The sequence below is a fragment of the Lepus europaeus genome, chromosome 1, assembly GCF_033115175.1.
Source record: "Lepus europaeus isolate LE1 chromosome 1, mLepTim1.pri, whole genome shotgun sequence".
Taxonomy (NCBI): Eukaryota; Metazoa; Chordata; class Mammalia; order Lagomorpha; family Leporidae; genus Lepus; species Lepus europaeus.
In genome coordinates this window covers 19,425,504-19,445,009 of record NC_084827.1, presented here as the reverse complement: position 1 = coordinate 19,445,009, position 19,506 = coordinate 19,425,504, and the positions used below count along the sequence as shown (strand labels likewise).

The window sequence follows — 19,506 nt, the reverse complement described above, 5'->3', positions numbered from 1 at the left end:
TCCTGGCTCCTGGCCTCGGCCTGGCCCAGCACCGGCCATTGCAGCACTGCGGCCATTTGGGGATTGAACCATGGATGGAAGAGCTTTCTTTTCTCCCTCTCCCTCTGTAATTCTGCCCTTCAAATAAACAAAATAAATCTTTTAAAAATTCATGTTTCTAAAAAAAATTCATGTTTCTGATCCTGCAGTTTTTTTTTTTTTTTTAAGATTTATTTATTTGCTTGAGAGGCAGAGTTACAGAGAGAGAAGAGACAGAGATCTTCCACCCGCTTGTTCACTCCCCAAATGGCTGCAATGGGCCAGAGCTGCGCCAATCCGAAGCCAGGAGCCAGGAGCTTCTTCCAGGTCTCCCACGTGGGTGCAGGAGCCCAAGGACTTGGGTCATCTTCTACTGCTTTCCCAGGCCATAGCAGGGAGGTGGATCGGAAGAGGAACAGCTGGGACTAGAATAAGCACCCATATGATATGCTGGCACTGCAGGTGGCGGCTTTACCTGCTACATCACAGTGCCAGCCCCTCAATGTTCACTTCTTGCAACAGCATGTTCTTCAAAATACAGTATCTTAAGGCTTTGAGGATGTAGTAGTGATGGGGGGGGGGTTGTCTTGCTTTCTTTACTATTTACTTGTTCTGCTATGTTGTCTCTGTCCTTCACATGAGAGATTTTCTTCATACATTTGGTGGCTTTGCTCGACTTAAGAGTGATGTACTTAACGGGTTCAGGAAAACCATGTGACCATGAGTGCGGTATTCACCATGGGTGCGCTGGCTAGCCTATATCCTGGGGGAGCTCTCAATGTTACTAGCTTCATTTTCCTTCTTGGACTGGCTAGATACCTCAGAGACATTCTCCCCATCTACCATGGTTCTGGAAGCTGCATGAGCCAGGCGCTAAGGCATTCACAAACTTGTGCTTGACCAGCATGGTGATTCTCCTTCAGCTCTGTCTGGTGGCCCTCAGCCACAGAGATGGCAGAGGCAGCAGGTGCATAGCGATGGAAGTGCAAATGGGGGAAGAGTGTGCCTTCACAGTTGGTCCCCAGAGTGGTGGTGCCTGAATAAATAAAACACGAGGATCCGTTTCTGTGCAGTGCTCTGATCCCTTATGTTTTCTAACCACATTCCGCTGAAGAATTAACCACCCCTTCAGGACTCACTTCTGCTGGCGCTCCAGGTGGGCAGCTGCTGCCTTCTGGGCTCCAACACATGCCAGGTGGCTATACCGCAGCTCCCTTGTGCATTAGCGGGAAGAAAGAAATCAGTTATGGGGCGGCTAATCTCTGCCCCAACAGCTGGAGGATGAAGCTCGGGGCTGGATTTCTGTCACAGGCAGGACGTTCTGAAAGCCAGAACGGAAAGAGGAAGCGTCCTTAAGCTCTGTGCTTGGGAGACTCGTGGACTTGGTGGAAATCGCAGCACTCAGATGTCTTGGTGGGAGGCACAGATCTGACACCAGGAATGAGAGCTTCCCTTCCAACTAGGACAACTCCACGAAGTTCACAGGTTCACAGCAGCTCAAGCGAAGGAGAGAGCCAGGCAGGGGACTTCTCTTTCTTACCAGGGGGAAAAATGGTTACTCCAAAGACGCCTGCCTGAGTTGTCCCAGCCGTTACAGCATAAACTGTGCCGCAGTCTCTCTGAGTAACAGAGAAGCAAAAAAATTCGTCTCTTTGTCATCAGAGTTGATTGAAGTGTAATGTATTTTAAGAGTTATTTATACAAAATCTCATTTACTGTTCACTTTCGTCTGCTTAGATTAGTATTTTTTATCATAAGCATTTATTCATCTATCATTAACGGTTCTTGGAAACTTATTTGTAGAAGCTGTAACCATTGTATTTTGGACATTAGTTTAAAATACGTCTCTGTTATTAAAAACTGCCAATTTAAAGACTACAGAAAGGTACACACAAAGTAAAAGCTACCCAAAATCTCATCACTTGGGGAAATGACCATTTGTATGTTAATGAATATTCCTTCATGCCGACTCATGAACTTGGATTTCTGATTATTTCCTCGCAGAATTAATAGGTCAAAAGATTTGGCCTCATTTAAGGAGACCTGCGAATTTCTCAGCCTTCGAAGTTGTCAGCTTGGGAGACCCGAAATGTGCCCGAAGTAACCGAAGCACACAAGGTCCTGTCTTATTCCTTCTGAAAACAAAGACATTAAAGTTTGCAAAGGCATCAGGGAAAGAAAGGAAAACCTAGCCACTTCCCCCCGGGCAGCGCCCTCCTCCCGTGACGCCGCCGCTCGGCCTGAAACACCGGCTCACGTGGCCGCAGACGCGCGCGCACTCGGAGGAAAGTCACGCCGGCCGGGTAGCGCGCCCTTCCTCCCCCGCTTTCCCTGAGGCTTCTGGCGTCCCTGGCCCGGAAGTCACAACTCCCCTGCAGACTTTCTCTTCTTCATCCCCACGGTAGAGTCTCCTATCCCCACGCCCCTCCGCTAGCCGCCGGCCCTAGGCCCTGGAGTTCCCTCTCCCAGGCGTCCCGGAGCAAAGGCCGGAAGGGACTACAACTCCCAGGGGGCCCGAAGCCACGCCCCCGCGGCGCGCGGTGCAGGTCGGGGGCTGAGGTCCCGCGGAGTCCTCGCCGGGCGCCGTCCGGAGCAAGCGCACTACAGGTTCCGAGGCGCCTCGCGCGCCGGCCGGACCGGACGGGGGCGGGGCGTGGAGGGGCGGGGCTGGAGAGGCCAGGGCTGGCGGGCGGGCGGGCAGGCGGGCGGAGGAAGGGGGTGGGAGCGGAGGCGATGGAGGGGAGGAGTGGGGGAATGGGGGAGGGAAGGGGAAGGGAGGTGGGAGGCGGGGCCGAGCCGGAGCTGGAGCTGGAGTCTGAGCCGGCGGGTGCAGCGGAGGCGGTGATGTCGGTGCAGGTTGTGTCAGCGGCGGCGGCGGCGGCAGCCAAGGTGCCTGAGGTGGAGCTGAAGGACCTGAGTCCGTCCGAGGCGGAGCCGCAGCTAGGACTGAGCGCCGCGGCCGTGGGCGCCATGGTCCCCCCAGCGGGCGGCGGAGACCCTGAGGCTCCAGCTCCTGCGGCGGAGCGGCCCCCGGCCCCCGGCCCGGGCTCGGGGCCCGCCGCCGCCGCCGCTCTCAGCCCTGCCGCCGGGAAGGTGCCTCAGGCGTCGGCCATGAAGCGGAGCGACCCGCATCACCAGCACCAGCGGCACCGCGACGGCGGCGAGGCCCTGGTCAGCCCCGACGGCACCGTCACCGAGGCGCCGCGCACGGTCAAGAAGGTACTGGGGCCGGGCTGCCTCTCGAGGGGAGGGAGGCAGGAGAGGGTCGTCCGGCGCCGCGGCGGCCCCTCCACGCCCTCCCTGCCGATCGCGGGAGCAGAGCGCCTGCCCCTGCAGCCCCGAGTGTCGGGGTTGCGGCCCCCCGCCTCCGGGCGCCTCGGCCGCACTTCGCCCCGAGTAACATGGAGGGAGCGCTCCGCTACTACTTGCAATAGGCGGGGTGGGGGAGAGGCGACCCTCGCACCCCCTGACTCGGGCGTGGGGACCCTCCCCGCGTGCGGGAGTCCTCCCAGCCATCGGGGTGCAGGGATCGTGTCTGGAGAGCGAGGAAGCCGTAGTCGGCTCGCAGGGCAAGCCTGGGAGTTGTGTGGTTCCCCCCACGGCCGGCCGCGTCCGGAGAGCAGCCGTGCCCTTGCTTCCCAGCTCGCGTGGAAGCCTCACGTCTGGGAATGTAAAGGCGCAGGAGGGATTCTCCTTACTCTTTTTTTTTTTTTTTTTCCCCTGAAAAGGTTTGTCCTCCCTGCTCTGTCGTTGGCCACCAGGATGGCTTCCTTGGCTCCTTTATTATCATCTGGAAGTGTTAGGAAGAAATGCTGCCTTGGGGGGTCGGGGGAGGGGGGAGCAGTCATTGCGAGGCTTTCTGTCTGAGCTGTCAGCTTCTTGCACCGTGTGGAGGGCGCCTCGGAACAGCGGGGAGCCAGTGCCCCCAGGTGTACCACGCCCCTGGGCTACCAGTCCGCGGCGAGGCTGCCCGTGGCGTGGCTGTCTTCTGTCTGAGAGCGAAATCAGCACCGACAGACAGGGCAAACACTGACACAGAGACGTGGACCCTGGATGGTGGCAGATTTCCTAGGCAAACTCTAAACAGTGATTTGTGATTGTAATTGATCGTATCAGAACATCGATAAAGGGATGGGAGGCTGCTTGGGGCTTACTGTGTAGCACTCAGCTGAACTGGAACCTTGGATCCGGCTAACTTTTTGTTGTTACAGCTCCGTGATAGCCCTTTCATCCCAGCCACCCGATAGAGGCGATAAACCTTGTTAGAGGCAAGACTGATGGAATTCAGAAGTGCTTTAGGACAGTGTCCTTGTCACTTCCCACTCCTGTGGGAAGAATTACAATAGAAAGGCAGCATGGGCACCAGTGTGGGAAGCACTTGTATAATGTCTGTGAGTCTGAAGCATATTTCTGACTAGTGGAGTTGCTTTATAACTTTGGCCAGATCTTTTTCTTGTGATTAAGAGTCTTTTTGTCTGCAATCATTTTATTAGATCTCTTGAGGGTAAAAGTACTTACCAGATTGCGTTTAAAGCATCGCATTAACAGCCAGGCAGAGCTGCGTTCCAATCCTGTCCCCTCTTCACTAGCTTTTGGGTAATTTCTAAGTTCTGCAAATCCTAGCTTCTTCTTATGTAAAATAGGATTCGAAGTGAACTTGCTGTATAGCATAGGGCCTTAGGAAGTGGTAGCTATCATTCACTGTAGGATTTATATTCCTCCCATTATTGCTTAGGGACAGGCCACCGTGACTTCTAAAGATACGATTCTACAGAACGAAGTTAAAAATCACAGGCCAAAGTCTGTCTCAATTCTAGATATGCTTCTCGACCGTGTTCCTTGTCGCTGAAGCACTTTCTTGTTTTTGTTTTTTTTTTTTTCCAGCATCAAAATGTGTGTTCTGTGATTCTAGGTTTACTCAGCAGCCTCAAGGCTGTGGGAGACAGGGCTGAGCTTGCCTTACAATGTTAATTACACACACGCACACACACACAAAACCCAGCTTCTTTGCTGAAAGTTAAGTGGATGAGGCTGTGGGCAAGGAGGCAGCTGCCTTGACAGAACTAAGGGCGCTGCTGGGCTGCTTTCTGGGGCAGGATCTTTAACTTTCTGCGTGTCCATGGGCTGCATGAGAACAGGATTTCTTCCCTCAAGTTGAAAGTCTCCCACCAGGGGACTGCAGTATGACATTTTGATTTGTTGAGCATTTCCTGATTTTTAGATTGTCTATTTAAGTAATCATTCTGCCCTGGACTCCCTTCTGCTTTTGTTATGAGGGAGGTCTGGGGGGACTGGGACTGAAATAGCTGCCTTTGGCTATGTAACTGGTGACTGTTGCTTTAATTTGTAATTGTCGTGTACAAACATTTAAGTGATATTTTCATTGATGATCTCTCTACTCTATTCATGTATCTGTTATCATTTTTCTTAGTTCTGTTGCTCTGTTCAGTGACACATGGGAAATAAATTTTTCTTCAAGAACCAGAATTCCCAAGTGCTTTGGTTGATGAGAATAAATATATGATTGACAAGTTACTCAGCCACCTTTGGTACCTGTCTCCATCCCGTTAGCTTAGGGGGCTCTGGGTGTCAGATGTTGTCATTGTAGCTTTGAAACAGGATAGTCATTCAAAAAGTTAGTGGAGGGGCTGGTGTTGTGGCGTAGTGGGTAAAGGTGCCATCTGTGGTGCCGGCATCCCAAATGGGTGCCAGTTTGAGTCCTGGATGCTCCACTTCTGATCCAGCTCCCTGCTGATGAGCCTGGAAAAACAGTAGAGGGTGGCGCAAATGCTTGGGCCCCTGCCCCCATGAGGGAGACCCTGAGGAAGTTCCTGGCTCCTGGCTTTGGCCTGGCCTAACTCCAGCCGTTGCAGCCATTTGGGGAATAAACCAGTGGATTGAAGATCTCTCTCCCTCTCTCTCCTTCTTTCTCTGTAACTCTGCCTTTCAAATTAATTAATTAAAAAAAAGTTTGTGGAAAAATGGAATTTATTAAAGTTTATTTTAGTGCAAAAATTTTGAAATCCATGCTTCATTTTTTTGTAATACACATTTTCATGAACTCTTTGAAGACTTCCCATGTTTATATATAGTGTTGTTCATAAACTCACATTAAGTGAGCCTGTGAAACCAAGAATATCTGTAAAATGTCATATGCGAAATGGGAAGATAAGTTTCACAGTGAATGCAGTAGCAGTCACCGAAAATATTTCTTCCTTGTGTTGTTGAAAATAAGGATAGGAGTGTCGGAACACAGCAGGGAGAACAAGCAAGAGAGGATCTTCCAAAGCTGAAAATTAAAACTTCCTGACAGTAAGGCTGGAAGCCCGAGAACCTCAGCTGGTTCGTGCCTACCTCGGGATCAGTAATGACCGTGTTGAAATAGACTCTTGATTCCTTTTGGCAATTGTGCCCGTCTTGCACTGACTTAGTTGCTGTCAGAGGAGATTGATTTGAGCCACGTTAGCACTTTCTTGCCCTGATTTGTTTAATCTCTTGATTTGGTTAATTACGGATTGCTGAAGTGGAATATTTTGGATGTAGGCATGGGACTGTGGAAGCAGCATGACTCCTTTGCTAGTTAAAGAACAGCCTTAGGCCGGCGCCGCGGCTCACTAGGCTAATCTTCCGCCTTGCGGCGCGGGCACACCGGGTTCTAGTCCCGGTCGGGGCACCGATCCTGTCCCGGTTGCCCCTCTTCCAGGCTAGCTCTCTGCTGTGGCCAGGGAGTGCAGTGGAGGATGGCCCAGGTACTTGGGCCCTGCACCCGCATGGGAGACCAGGAGAAGCACCTGGCTCCTGCCATCGGATCAGCGCAGTGCGCCGGCTGCAGCGCGCTACCGCGGCGGCCATTGGAGGGTGAACCAACGGCAAAAGGAAGACCTTTCTCTCCGTCTCTCTCTCTCTCACTGTCCACTCTGCCTGTCAAAAAAAAAAAAAAAAAAAAAAAAAAAAAAAAAAAAAAAAAAAGAACAGCCTTGCAGAGTTTGGTAAGGCAGTTGGCACTCAGGCTCTTGATAGTTACCATTAGTTGGCCTTTTATGTACCAGGGATTATCATAGGCAGTTCTGTAATCTCTATGACTCTATGAGATAGAGGTGGCTTTAGCTCCGTTAAAAAATACTTGTTTATTTTTACTTATTGGAAAGGCAGAGCAGCACAGAGGTATAAAGAAGGGGAGAGAGAGGGAGAGGGAGAGAGAGAGAGAGATGGCATATCTGGTGTTCTATCTGATGGTTCACTCCCCAAATGCCCACAACAGCCAGGGCTTAGAACCCAATCCAGGTAGCCCACATAGGTGGCAGGGACCTGCTGCCTGCCAGGGTGTGCGTTAGCAGGAAGCTGGAAGTGTGGAGTAGCCAGGATTTGAACCGGCACTCTGGTATGGGATGTGGGCATCCCAAGAGGTACCTTAACTTGCTGCGCCAGAAAGCCTGCCCATTATTTCCATTTCATAGATGAGGAAATGAGGGCTAGCTAGATTAAGTGCCTCCCCCAAGGATACACATCTATAAAGTGGCAGGGTAGTGTTGCAACCCACATCTGTTTCCAAAGCCCTTGTTCTTTTTCCTTGTGCCACACAGGGTTTTTCTGACTGCTTGGATGCTGGATTCTGGCCTTTTCCCAGAAGTCTTTGAGTATACTAAATGAAGTCTAAGGTGTGTTTAGCTAAGGTGTAGGTCATACAAGGCCAAGGTAAGGAAAGCCTGAGGGCTTTAGGAAGAGGACAGAAGTTGTACAAATGTAGAACCTCAAAGAATTGTAAAATCAGAAGAGGGGAAGAAGAACATTTTATGCTGACAAGTGTTTTGAAATCAGTGATGCATACCTGAGGAATATGTTCTGTCTTCCTGTTCAGTTAACACAGTTTCCCTGTAAAGTCCCGCCTTCTATAAAAATCGATCTCTGATAAAACATTTGAACTTCAGAAGGGGAAGCATACTGTTGTGTACTCCTGCTGGCACTAGGCATTGTACTTACAGATTTATATACACTTTTATCTCTGCTTTTAAGAGCCTTGGAGATAGTCTTATCCTTGTTTTATTGAGGAAACGGGGTTGGAGAGATTAAGGAACTTGTCTCAGGTTTTATAGTGATGTGATGGTAGAACCCTAAGTGATTTGGCTCCAAAACCCAAACTCTGTTGCTTTTCTATTTTTTTTTTAAAAGATTTATTTATTTGAAAGGCAGATTTACAGAGAGGCAGAAGCAGAAAGAGAGAGAGAGATCTTTCATCTGCTGATTTACTCCCCAGATAGCCGCGATGATTGGAGCTATGCTGATCTGTAAGCTAGGAGCCAGGAGCTTCTTCTCGGTCTCCCACATGGGTGCAGGGGCCCAAGGACTTGGGCCATCTTCTACTGCTTTCCCAGGCCATAGCAGAGAGCTGGATCAGAAGAGGAGCAGCCAGGACTCGAACTGGTGCCCATATGGGATGCCAGCACTGCAGGCGGCGGCTTTACCCACTACGCCACAGCGCTGGCCCCCAACTTGGTTGCTTTTCAAGACAAGGGTTATCTCTTCAAAACTCAAAACTGAACCTTTAAAAAAATTTTTTAAAGATTTGTTTATTTGAACGAGTTAGAGAGGGAAAGAGCGAGAGCGAGAGAGCGAGAGCGAGAGAGCGAGAGAGCACTTTCATCTGCTGGTTCATTCCCCAGATGGACATAATGGCCAAGGCTGGGCCAGGCCAAAGCGAGGTGCCTGGAACTCCATCCAGGTCTCCCATGTGGGTGGCAGGGACCCAAACACCTGGACCATCTTCCACTGCTTTTTCTAGGCTGTTAGCATTGAGCTGGATTGAAAGTGGAGCATCTGAGACTCGAGCCAGTGCCTAATGGGATGCTGGCATCACGGCAGGCAGCTTTACCTGCTATGCCACAATGCTGGCCCCTTGAATCTTAATTGATGTTGTGCATTTTTTGTTATTGCATTTAATGAGCAGTTTCTTTTTATTGAGCTGATTATCCTGATGCCTGCCTAGGTGCAGGTATTTTTGTAAACATTTATAAAATTTCTGTGAAAACAGCCTTTATTCTGTTTTTGTGTAATTTGTGAATTTTATGCATATTGAACCTGGAGAAGACTAACTGTTAGGAGCTGTTTTAGGAGCTTGCTAAGGCTGGAGTTGTATGTTTGATAGCTGGAGGAAGACTACTTAGTGTTCACTTAATTGAAGAAATGGATAATTTATGAAAAAAGAAGAGTGAGATATTATGTCGTTTCTTTGAAAATGGACCCCTTCTCCACAAAAAGGAAGAGAAAAAGAGATTTAATTTAATTCTTATTCAGATCCTTTGTCAAGTTGGGTTAATAAAGATATGCAGTTTATTTCTTGGACATTCTTGTTTAAATATTCACAGAGGTACAGCTGAGGTGAATGGGAAGAAAACAGCCTTGTGGTTGCCCGGTTTGCAGCACACGGTCATGCTTTCCAGGTGGTAGGCCGTTCAGGAGCTAAAGTTGCATTCACCCAATAAGAGGTTTAGTAAGCTTGATCAGATTTCTATGGAATTTGTAGGAGCTTTTTATAGTCTGAATGACCTATGGCCTTACATTTTATGAGAGCAGAGCACAGGGGAAAGGTGGATTGCTATCTCTTCCTTGGGAATTCCTAAATCTAAAATTACTTTGATGCAGTTAAATTACTTAAAATGTGACTTGCAGTTTCCGTCCTCTGTATCTGTATTCTGCAACAATTCAATTAGGTGTTTTCTCTCTTGGACACTAGAATTACTAGCTGGTGATTTTCTTCTTCAAGGGTCTGTCAGCAGAAATGTATCAGCTTGGGGCACCTGGGTTCTTAACTCAGAACCTCTATTAGAGAGCATACTAGAGCTGCTGGTTGAGTTGCTCTACCTACAAGGCTTTTCCTTAAAGCCTTTGTGAATGTTGTGGGCTTGAGACTAGTAAAACTGACGAGTAAAACTTTTCTCCTATAATGCTGCCATGGGAGCCCTGTTAATCACTCTAGAGGATTTGATAGTGTTCACTACCTTTTCTTGGAAGCTCTTCTGTGACAATTATAAAGGCGGTCATTTACTGAATACTTGTGCAAGTGATCTTTCTCTCATCTCATTTAATCCTCATAACAACTTTATCAGAGTTATATTATCTTTATTTTATAGATGAGAAAATACAGATCCAAAGGGAGAGAGTAACTTGCCTGAGACTTTGCCAGTTTGTGATGCCTTTGGGATGGATCAGTGGGATGAAACATTGCTCAAAGCACAGTGAGAGGTTTAGCCACACTGGCAGCCCCTACTGCTCTGCCCAAACTCCCGCGTGAAATTGCCTGAAGCTGCTGCTGAGCCCACTCTGCAAGCCCAGATCTCAATCTGCCCTCTTCTACAGGGAGGCCTAAATCACCATGCTCCACATCCCTGTTTACTTCGGTCACTGGCCACCATTTATCTTCCATTACCTTCCCAGTACGCAGCTCCTTGACCACTCTCTTCACTCAGTCACTGGAAACCCTTCCGCACTGTTCTCCACGACTTCCCCCTGCATTATCAACAAATCCTCATGGAGCATCAGTCTTTAGTAGCAAGCTCGAGTTAACAGCAGTGACAGTGGCAGTGCTGTTGGCGTTGGCACTTGGTATCCAGGGCCATAATGGTATGAATTAAGCTGCAGCATCTCTTGCTTGATATTGGCAATCAGGACATCTTTGCCATGCCAGTTCTTTAATTTTGGCTGGTATTTGTAGTTGTGTGGCTCTGAAACAGGTTCTCTGCCTGAAAGCTACCTCGAGCTTTCTGTCAATTCTCGTTCTGTTTAATCTAGCCTATATTGACTTCTGCTGCTTGTAGAATTCTGAATTATGCATTGGTTGAAGCAAACCATCTTCCTTTTTTTTTTTTTTAAAGATTTATTTACTTATTTGAAAGGCAGAGAATTACAGAGAGCAGAGGCAGAGAGAGAGAGCCTTCTATCCTCAGGTTCACTTCCCAAATGGCTGTAACAGCCGGAGCTGGGCTGATCTGAATCCAGGGGCTGGGAGCATCTTCCAGGTCTCCCATGTGGGTGTAGGGGCCCAAGGAATTGGACCATCTTCCACTGCTTTCCTAGGCCATCAACAGACAGCTGGATTAAAAGTGGAGCACCCGGGACTTGAACTGGTCCCCATATGGGATGCCAGCACTGCAGGTGGTGGCTTTACCCGCTATGCCACAGCACTGGCCCCTCATCTTCCTTCTTAGTTTCTAGTATCCCTAGAGCTGAGAGTTAATAAAAAAAAAAAAATTCAGAAAACCTGGCTGATCAGTATCACTGTAAATTTATAATCATCAACTTCACTTGCATAATCAGCATTTACTAGCAGTGTTACACGTTTTTTCTAGTAAGTGCACTTTCCCATTCACTGCAATGACTATTGCTGTCTCTGTCTTAATCTATCATGTACATGTTCCTCTTTTTTTTATTTGGTGATAGGTTTTGTGTCTCTGTTTTTTTTTTTTTTTTTAAAGATTTATCTATTTATTTGAAAGAGTTACAGAGACAGAGAGATCTTCCATCTGCTGATTCACTCCCCAAATGGCTGCAAGAGCTGGAGCTGGGCTGATCTGAAGCCAGGAGCCTGGAGCTTCTTCCAGGTCTCCCACATGGGTGCAGGGGCTCAAGGACTTGGGCCATCTTGCGCTGCTTTCCCAGGCACATTAATAGGGAGCTGGATAGGAAGCATAACAGCTGGGACTCGAACTTGGCACCCATATGAGATGCCCGCGCTGCCGACAGCGACTTAACCTGCTGCACCACAGTGCTGACCCCTGTGGTGGGTTTTATACTTTTAAAAAGAGACCCTACCAGATGGGAATTCTTTAATCTTTGATCTTTGTACCTTTTAAATCGTGCAGACCCAAGTGCATCTTTTTCTTCCCTCTTGCTGAAGTAGAAGCGGTGTCCTTCATCCCATCGAAGACCAGGCCCTCCACAGGTGCTCCAATCACATTCTCTCCTGCCTTCTTTAAAATTCTTCCTTTGGCTACTTCCTGTTTCTCCTGGATCTGTTCCTTCAGCGGTCTAACCTGCTCTGCCATCTCCCATGTTAAAAACCCCATCATTCAAATCCCATATTTTCTCTCTGCTACTGTCCTGTCTAGTTTTTCAGCCAGGCTGCTTCAGGGAGTTTTCCGTATGTGCTGTGTGTACTTTTTTCTTCTCACAAACTCCTTAATCTGCTCTTACTGCGTTCTGCTTGATCAGAACAAAGATCCGTCAGCTTTTTAGACCTCGCAGCGGCATTTGACGCTGACTCCGTAGGAAACACTCTCCTTCCTTGGCTTCTGTGACACTATTCGTGACTAGTTTTCATCTTATTTTCCTGAATATTCCTTTTTCCTCTTTGTTGTCTCTGTCCTTGGCCTTGGGCCCTCAGGTCCTTTCATTGTTTTTTTCTCCCCGAGTCATCCACACAATACCTGTGCCTTCAAGTATCCTCTACGTGCCAGCAGCTTCCACAGTTATTTCTTTAGCTAAGACTCCTTTTATGAATGCTGATATCTGTGTGTTCAACTGTCTGCTTAGAGTAGAACTTCAAAACTTTCATGCCCAAACCTGAGTTATTTTTATGTCTAATCCTCAAAGTATTTTGTTCTTCTTAGGAAAATGGAATTTCCATTATATTTCTTTTCTCAAAAAGTGTGTAATTACACAAATAGCATTTGAATATATTCTTTTTAAAAAAATATTTATTTATTTATTTGAGAGGTAGAGTTACAGACAGGGAGAGAGAGGGAGAGACAGAAAAAGGTCTTCCGTCCATTGGCTGCAGTGGCCGGAGCTGTGCCGATCCGAAGCCAGGAGCCAGATGTTTCTTCCCGGTCTCCCATTTGGGTGCAGGGGCCCAAGGACTTGGGCCATCTTCTACTGTTTTCCCAGGCCACAGCAGAGAGCTGGATTGGAAGAGGAGCAGCCGGGACTAGAACTGGCGCCCATAGAGGATGCCGGAGCCACAGGTGGAGGATTAACCTACTGCACCACGGCACCAGCCCCTGAATATATTCTTGTAAAATGATTCAGTCTGGTAAAACAGAAATCTTTGCCTGACCCTCAGCCTGTCTCATTCTTCTCGCTAGAGTTGACTTTTAATATCAATTTATTTATCTTTCTATATTATTTCTATGAATTTACATTCTTAATTGTATATAAAGTTTTAGGCTTATAACTTACACATAAATAAAAGCATATTATGTATACATTGTTTTATTTGTAAAAATAGCATGTGTTAGACCTCTTTCTGTGTCAATACATGTATAATTATCTCATTCTTTTTAACTGCTAAATTGATTTCCAAAGTCTATAGTACTATTAAGTAGGTCTTTTGGGTTGAACATTTGCCTTAGCTGTTAAGATGGCTGCATCTTACATTGGAGTACCCGGGTTCAATTCCCAGCTCCAGCTCCTAATTCAACTCCCAGCTTCCTGCTGATGTAGCCCTTAGGAGGCAGCAGAGATGCCCCGGACAGGAGAGATCTGGGTTGTGTTCTCGGCTCTCAGTTTTGGTTTGGTCCAGCCCTGGAAGATGTGGGTGTTTGGGGTGTAACTAGCAGCTGGGAGCTCTGTCTGAACAAATAACAATAAAAATAAAGCAGACTTTTTTTTGTTGGTACACATTTGACTTCATTTTTTTTTCCTTCTTTATGTACAGTATTGTAGTAATGGTATATGCATTCTCTTTGTGTACATATAGAAATGTTTCCCTAGGATAGGTATCTAAAAGTAGGATTTTGGGGTTGAAAATTATCTGTATTTTAAAATTCACACATAATGCCATGTTGCCTTCAAAAATGTAGGACCTTACCTTGTAACTATACAAGATAACCCTTCCCTCACACTTTCACTGATAATAGATAATTACATCTTTGATGGGGAAAATCTTTCACTATGTTTTTGATTTTCATTCTGCTTATAGTGAGGCTGAAAGTTTTATAATGCAAATATTGGCAATTTAGATTGTTTTTTGTAATTAGCTATTCATTATTAACAGATTGTTTATTGATGAATACTAGAGGCCAACTGCTGGGGACACTGCAGTGAACAAAATAGATAAAAATCTCCTCTCCTACTGGATTGTCTTTTCATGTTGGCTTGTAGGACTTTATATGTTGTGAGTATTGTGTATATGTTGCATATATTTCTTCCTTCTCTATTTCTTATTGACTTGTAACTTTGTTTATGATTTAAAAAATTAATGCAGTCAGATATACCAGTTTTTTTCCTTTTTGGCTTAAACATTTTGTATCTTAAAATGACTTTTCCTTCTCCAATTTTATAAACAAATTCTTCTATGATTGTATTGTTATATTTTGATCTTCAATCCATTTGCATTTTGTTTTTGTTTGTAATGTAAGATAGCTCTGTTTGTCCTCAAATAAAATGTAGTATTTTACCTTTTCCTGGTTTGTCATTTGATTCTTTCTCTTTAGTTTGTACTTCCTACTTGTTTTTCTTTCTTAACTTTTAGATGTATACATAGAAGTAACTTTTGATAGACTGGCTTTATTTATTGTTAAGATACCCTTGCCCATATGGAAAGAATAACTGAAAGTTATTATTCTGGTACTACTAGTTTAGTACTATTATGGTGAGTTACTGGAAACATTTACTGTTAGCCCATTTGTGCTAGTGCTCAGTTGATAGAGATGGTGTTTAGTAGAGATCGGAGCCCTGGTGCTGTCTCAACAGCTGCCGCAGCAGTGGTCTACATGGGCACTCGTCTTCTGCAGCTGTTCTGAGTTGGAGAAGTGTCATACCCTGTGGTCTTTTTCCAGAATGACTCCTGACTTTTGTAAAGGCGTTGTCAGGAATTGAGTGTGTGTGATGAGGCTATAGGAAGAATAGTTTTTTTGCCCCATTAGGTAGTGGTATGCATCCACCTTTTAAAATTTATGTTATCTGCTCCAGGCAAAGAAGGACTTCTTTTCCTGGAAGGTAAAAAAAGGCTTTTCTTTAGCAAAGGGCTAGTGATAAAACTTGGCTGATGGCCAGCACCACGGCTCAATAGGCTAATCCTCCACCTGAGGCACCGGCTCTCCGTGTTCGAGTCCCGGTCGGGGTGCCAGATTCTGTCCCGGTTGCCCCTCTTCCAGGCCAGCTCTCTGCTGTGGCCCGGGAGTGCAGTGGAGGATGGCCCAAGTGCTTGGGCCCTGTACCCCATGGGAGACCAGGAGAAGCACCTGGCTCCTGCCTTCGGATCAGCGCGGTGCGCTGGCCGCAACGCGCCAGCTGCAGTGGCCATTGAGGGGTGAACCAAAGGCAAAGGAAGACCTTTGTCTCTCTCACTGTCTAACTCTGTCAAAAACAAAACAAAACAACAACAACAACAAAAACTTAGCTGAGTCTACTCTTGGGCCACTCTCTGCTTGAGAGACAGAAATAGAATAGGAATTTTTACATTAATTCATGTCTGTTATTTCCACAAGGGAGAAGAGATGATTGGTTTAATGTTATTTTATTTTTAGGGCCTATGCTGGGCTGTATTATTGAAGAAAAGTAACTTTATTGCTTCCGAATACTTTCTATAATCTCCTCTAATACCTTGTGAGCTTCTTTTGGGCAAAAATCATTTATCTGTTATGTGCCAAACACTACCAAGTGCTAGAACTCTAAAATCAGCAAGATACCATTCTTTTCCACCAAGGAGAGGCTAGCAAATTCATATATGGAAATTAAAAATATACATGAAAATCTCACTTGATGTGAGCAAGACTGGAAGCAGAAGTTGTAATTTGAAGAGGGTCAGAATTGAAATTGAAGTGTATGTATCACCTTGGGAAAAGTTGTGTGCCCAATAGGTATCAAAATGTAGCGGAACCTCTATGAAGCTTCCTTATTCCAGCTTTGTAAGTCCAGAAATTAAAATTCTAATACACTCAGCAATCCTACTTCTTCTTTTTTTTAAAGATTTATTTATTTGATGGCCGGCGCCGCAGCTCACTAGGCTAATCCTCCGCCTTGGGGCGCCGGCACACCAGGTTCTAGTCCCGGTCGGGGCACCGGATTCTGTCCCGGTTGCCCCTCTTCCAGGCCAGCTCTCTGCTGTGGCCAGGGAGTGCAGTGGAGGATGGCCCAAGTGCTTGGGTCCTGCACCCCATGGGAGACCAGGAGAAGCCCCTGGCTCCTGCCATCGGATCAGCGCAGTGCACCGGCCGCAGCGCGCCTACCGCGGCGGCCATTGGAGGGTGAACCAACGGCAAAAAGGAAGACCTTTCTCTCTGTCTCTCTCTCACTGTCCACTCTGCCTGTCAAAAAAAAAAGATTTATTTATTTGAAAGGCAGAGTTACAGAGAGGCAGGGGCAGAGAGAGTGGTCTTACATCTGCTGATTCACCCCCCGGATGGCTGCAACGGCTGGAGCTGGGCCAATCCAAAGCAAGGAACCAGGAGCTTCTTCTGGGTCTCCCACACAGATGCAGGGGCCCAAGCACATGGGCCATCTTTTACTGCTTTCCTAGGTGCATTAATAGGGAGCTGGATCGGAAGTGGGACAGTCAAGACTAGAACTGACGCCCGTGTGGGATGCCAGCACCTCGGAGGTGGTGGCTTTACCCACTAAGCCACAGTGCTGGCTCCCAGCACTCCTACTTCTTAGGACTGGCTCTTATAAACCAAACGTACAGGAAATTCATTTTTTAAACAAATTTACAGGCAGATAGCACTCAAGCTGAAAATCTACATGGTTGGTCTAATTATAGTTAGAGGCATTTTACTACATTTGGAGGCATTTAGGTCTTTGCTGTTCAATCTAAGAGCATTGGTGTCACCTGGAAGCTTGTTATAAATGAACAATCTTAGGGGCTGGCGTTGTGGTGTGGAGAGTAAAGCTGCTGCCTGCTATGCTGTCCTATATGTGCATCAGTTCGAGTCTTACTGTTTAGCTTCTGATCCAGCTCCCTGCTGATGGCTTGGGAAAAACAGTGGAAGGTGGCCCCAGTGTTTGGGCCCCTGCCACCCATGTTGAAGACCTGGATTAAGTTCCTGGCTCCTGTTTTCAGCCTGGCTCAGCCCTAGCTCTTGACAGCTATCTGGGGAGTGAACCAGAGAATAGGTCTCTCTGTCTCTGTGTCTGTCTGTCTGTTTGTCACTCTCTCTGTCTCCCTCTCTGAACAAACTCAGGTAACTCTGATTCTATAGTAATGTATACTCGCCAGAACTTCAATTTATTTATTTTATATAAAAGGCAGAGTTACAGAGACAGGGAGAGACAGAGAGCTTCCATCTGCTGGTTCACTTCCCAGATGGCTGCAATGGCCAGGGCTGGACCAAGCCAAAGCCAGGAGCCAGGAGCTTCACCCAGATCTTCCACATGGGTGCAGGGACCTAGAGACTTGAACCATCTTTTGCTGCTTTCCTAGGCACGTTAGCAGGGGGTTGGATCAGAAGTGGAGCAGTTGGGACAAGAGCCTGCCACTGATATAGGGATGCTAGTGTCTCAGTGGGTGGCTTAACCTGCTATACCACAATGCCAACAATTGTTTAAAAATTATTTATTTGAAAGGCAGGTGGCTGAGAGAGACAGAGAGATATCTTGTATTTGCTGGTTTCTTTCCCAAATGGCCACAACAGCCAAGTCTGACCCAGGCTGAAGCCCAGAGGCAGAAACTCCATCTGGGTCTCCCATGTAGGTGACAGGGGTCCAAGTACTGTTACTGTACTTTTCCAGGCACATTAGCAGGAAGCTGGATTGGAAGTGGAATAGCTGGGACTAGAACGTGCAATCTGATGTGGGATGTTGGCATTGCAAATGGCAGCTTATCTTGCTGTGATGCAGGAGTGTTCCCTATTTATTTGTTTATGTACATTTTTTGAAAGGAACCAGTAGGTGGAAGATGAAGTCAGGAACCTGGAACTCCATGTGGATCTCCCAGGTGGGTTCAGGGGCCCAAACACGTGAGAAGTCACCTGCTGTCTCCCAGGATGCTGGATTGGAAATGGAGATGCTGGGACTTGAAGTAGCACTCCAGCATGGAATGTGGGCATCCCAAGTGGGGATGTAACCAGCTGTGCCACAACTCCTGCCCCTGGAACTCAGAGATTGGCTTAGTATTTCGTCTCATTTAACATTTCTCTTTTATGAAACCTCAGTAAAGAGGCAAGAACAACATCTCAGGGGTTTGTGGAAAGGTGGAAGCTTATAATGAGACCTATAATAAAATACTTGATAGACATAGAAACATAGACACAGATGAACAAGCAGACACACAGACTGCCTATACATAGAGACCCTCCCCCATATACATGCATACAACAGAACCCCAGAGACCTTCTACCCATTCCTTTTCTACATACAGAGACCCTACATGGATCCATAGAGACACTTCATACAGACTCACATACACCTTGAGGTCCCCTGTACAAAGCCGTACAGACTCCAACAGAAATATGCAGTCCTGTGCCTCATAATGACAATTTGACCAATGGCAAGCCACATATACCATGGTGTCCCCAAGGAGCTGAAATCTTCCTATACCTAGTGATGTCGTAGTTTTACCCATTAGCCCGACATGTTGGTTATGCTGTTATAAACTCGTAGTGCCAGTCATAAAAGATACCACATACAGAGCATGATATATATATATATTTTTATTTTTGACAGGCAGAGTGGACAGTGAGAGAGAGACAGAGAGAAAGGTCTTCCTTTTTTTGCCGTTGGTTCACCCTCCAATGGCTGCTGCGGTAGCGCGCTGCGGCCGGCGCACCGCGCTGATCCGAAGGCAGGAGCCAGGTGCTTCTCCTGGTCTCCCATGCGGGTGCAGGGCCCAAGCACTTGGGCCATCCTCCACTTCCCTCCCGGGCCACAGCAGAGAGCTGGCCTGGAAGAGGGGCAACCGGGACAGGATCGGTGCCCCGACCGGGACTAGAACCCGGGGTGCCAGCACCGCAGAAGGAGGATTAGCCTAGTGAGCCGCGGCGCCGGCAGAGCATGATATTTGACAGGGATAATAATTAATGACTGTGTGGCTGGTTTATGTATTTACTATACGTTTAACTTACGTTTTTTTAAAGATTTATTTTATTTATTTAAAAGGCAGAGTTACAGAGAGAGGTAGAGACAGAGAGAGAGGTCTTCCATCCGCTGGTTCACTCCCCAGATGGCTGCAATGGCCGGAGCTGCACCGATCCAATGCCAGGAGCCAGGAGCTTCTTCTGGGTTTCTCACGTGGGTGCAGGGGTCCTAAGTAGGCCATCTTCTACTGCTTTCCCAGACCATAGCAGAGAGCTGGATTGGAAGAGGAACAGCCGGGACTAGAACTGGCACCCATATGGGATGCGAGTGCTTCAGGCCAGGGCTTTAACCTGCTACACCACAGCACTGGCCCCTTAACTTACTTTAAAAAATGTATTTAATTGAAAGGCAGAATGACAGAATGAGGAAGAAACAAAAAGATCTTCATCTTCTGGTTCAATCCCCAGATACCCACAGTAGTTAGGGTCGGACCAGGCCAAAGCCAGGAGTCAGGAACTCCATCCAGGTTTCCTATGAGGTGAC

The 19,506-nt window shown here is 47.1% G+C and overlaps 1 protein-coding gene across 4 annotated transcripts in view; it reads left to right on the top strand.

Moving 5' to 3' along the window:
- Positions 1-2,837: 2,837 nt before the first annotated feature.
- AHCYL2 (adenosylhomocysteinase like 2) overlaps positions 2,838-19,506 on the top strand; it is a 232,840-nt gene continuing 216,171 nt past the window's right edge. For all 4 annotated transcript variants that reach the window (XM_062201547.1, XM_062201457.1, XM_062201727.1 and 1 more), the window contains exon 1: positions 2,838-3,237. In XM_062201547.1, the coding sequence (XP_062057531.1) occupies positions 2,863-3,237 (375 nt within the window). In that variant the 5' untranslated portion in view covers positions 2,838-2,862. The remainder of the gene's footprint in view (positions 3,238-19,506) is intronic.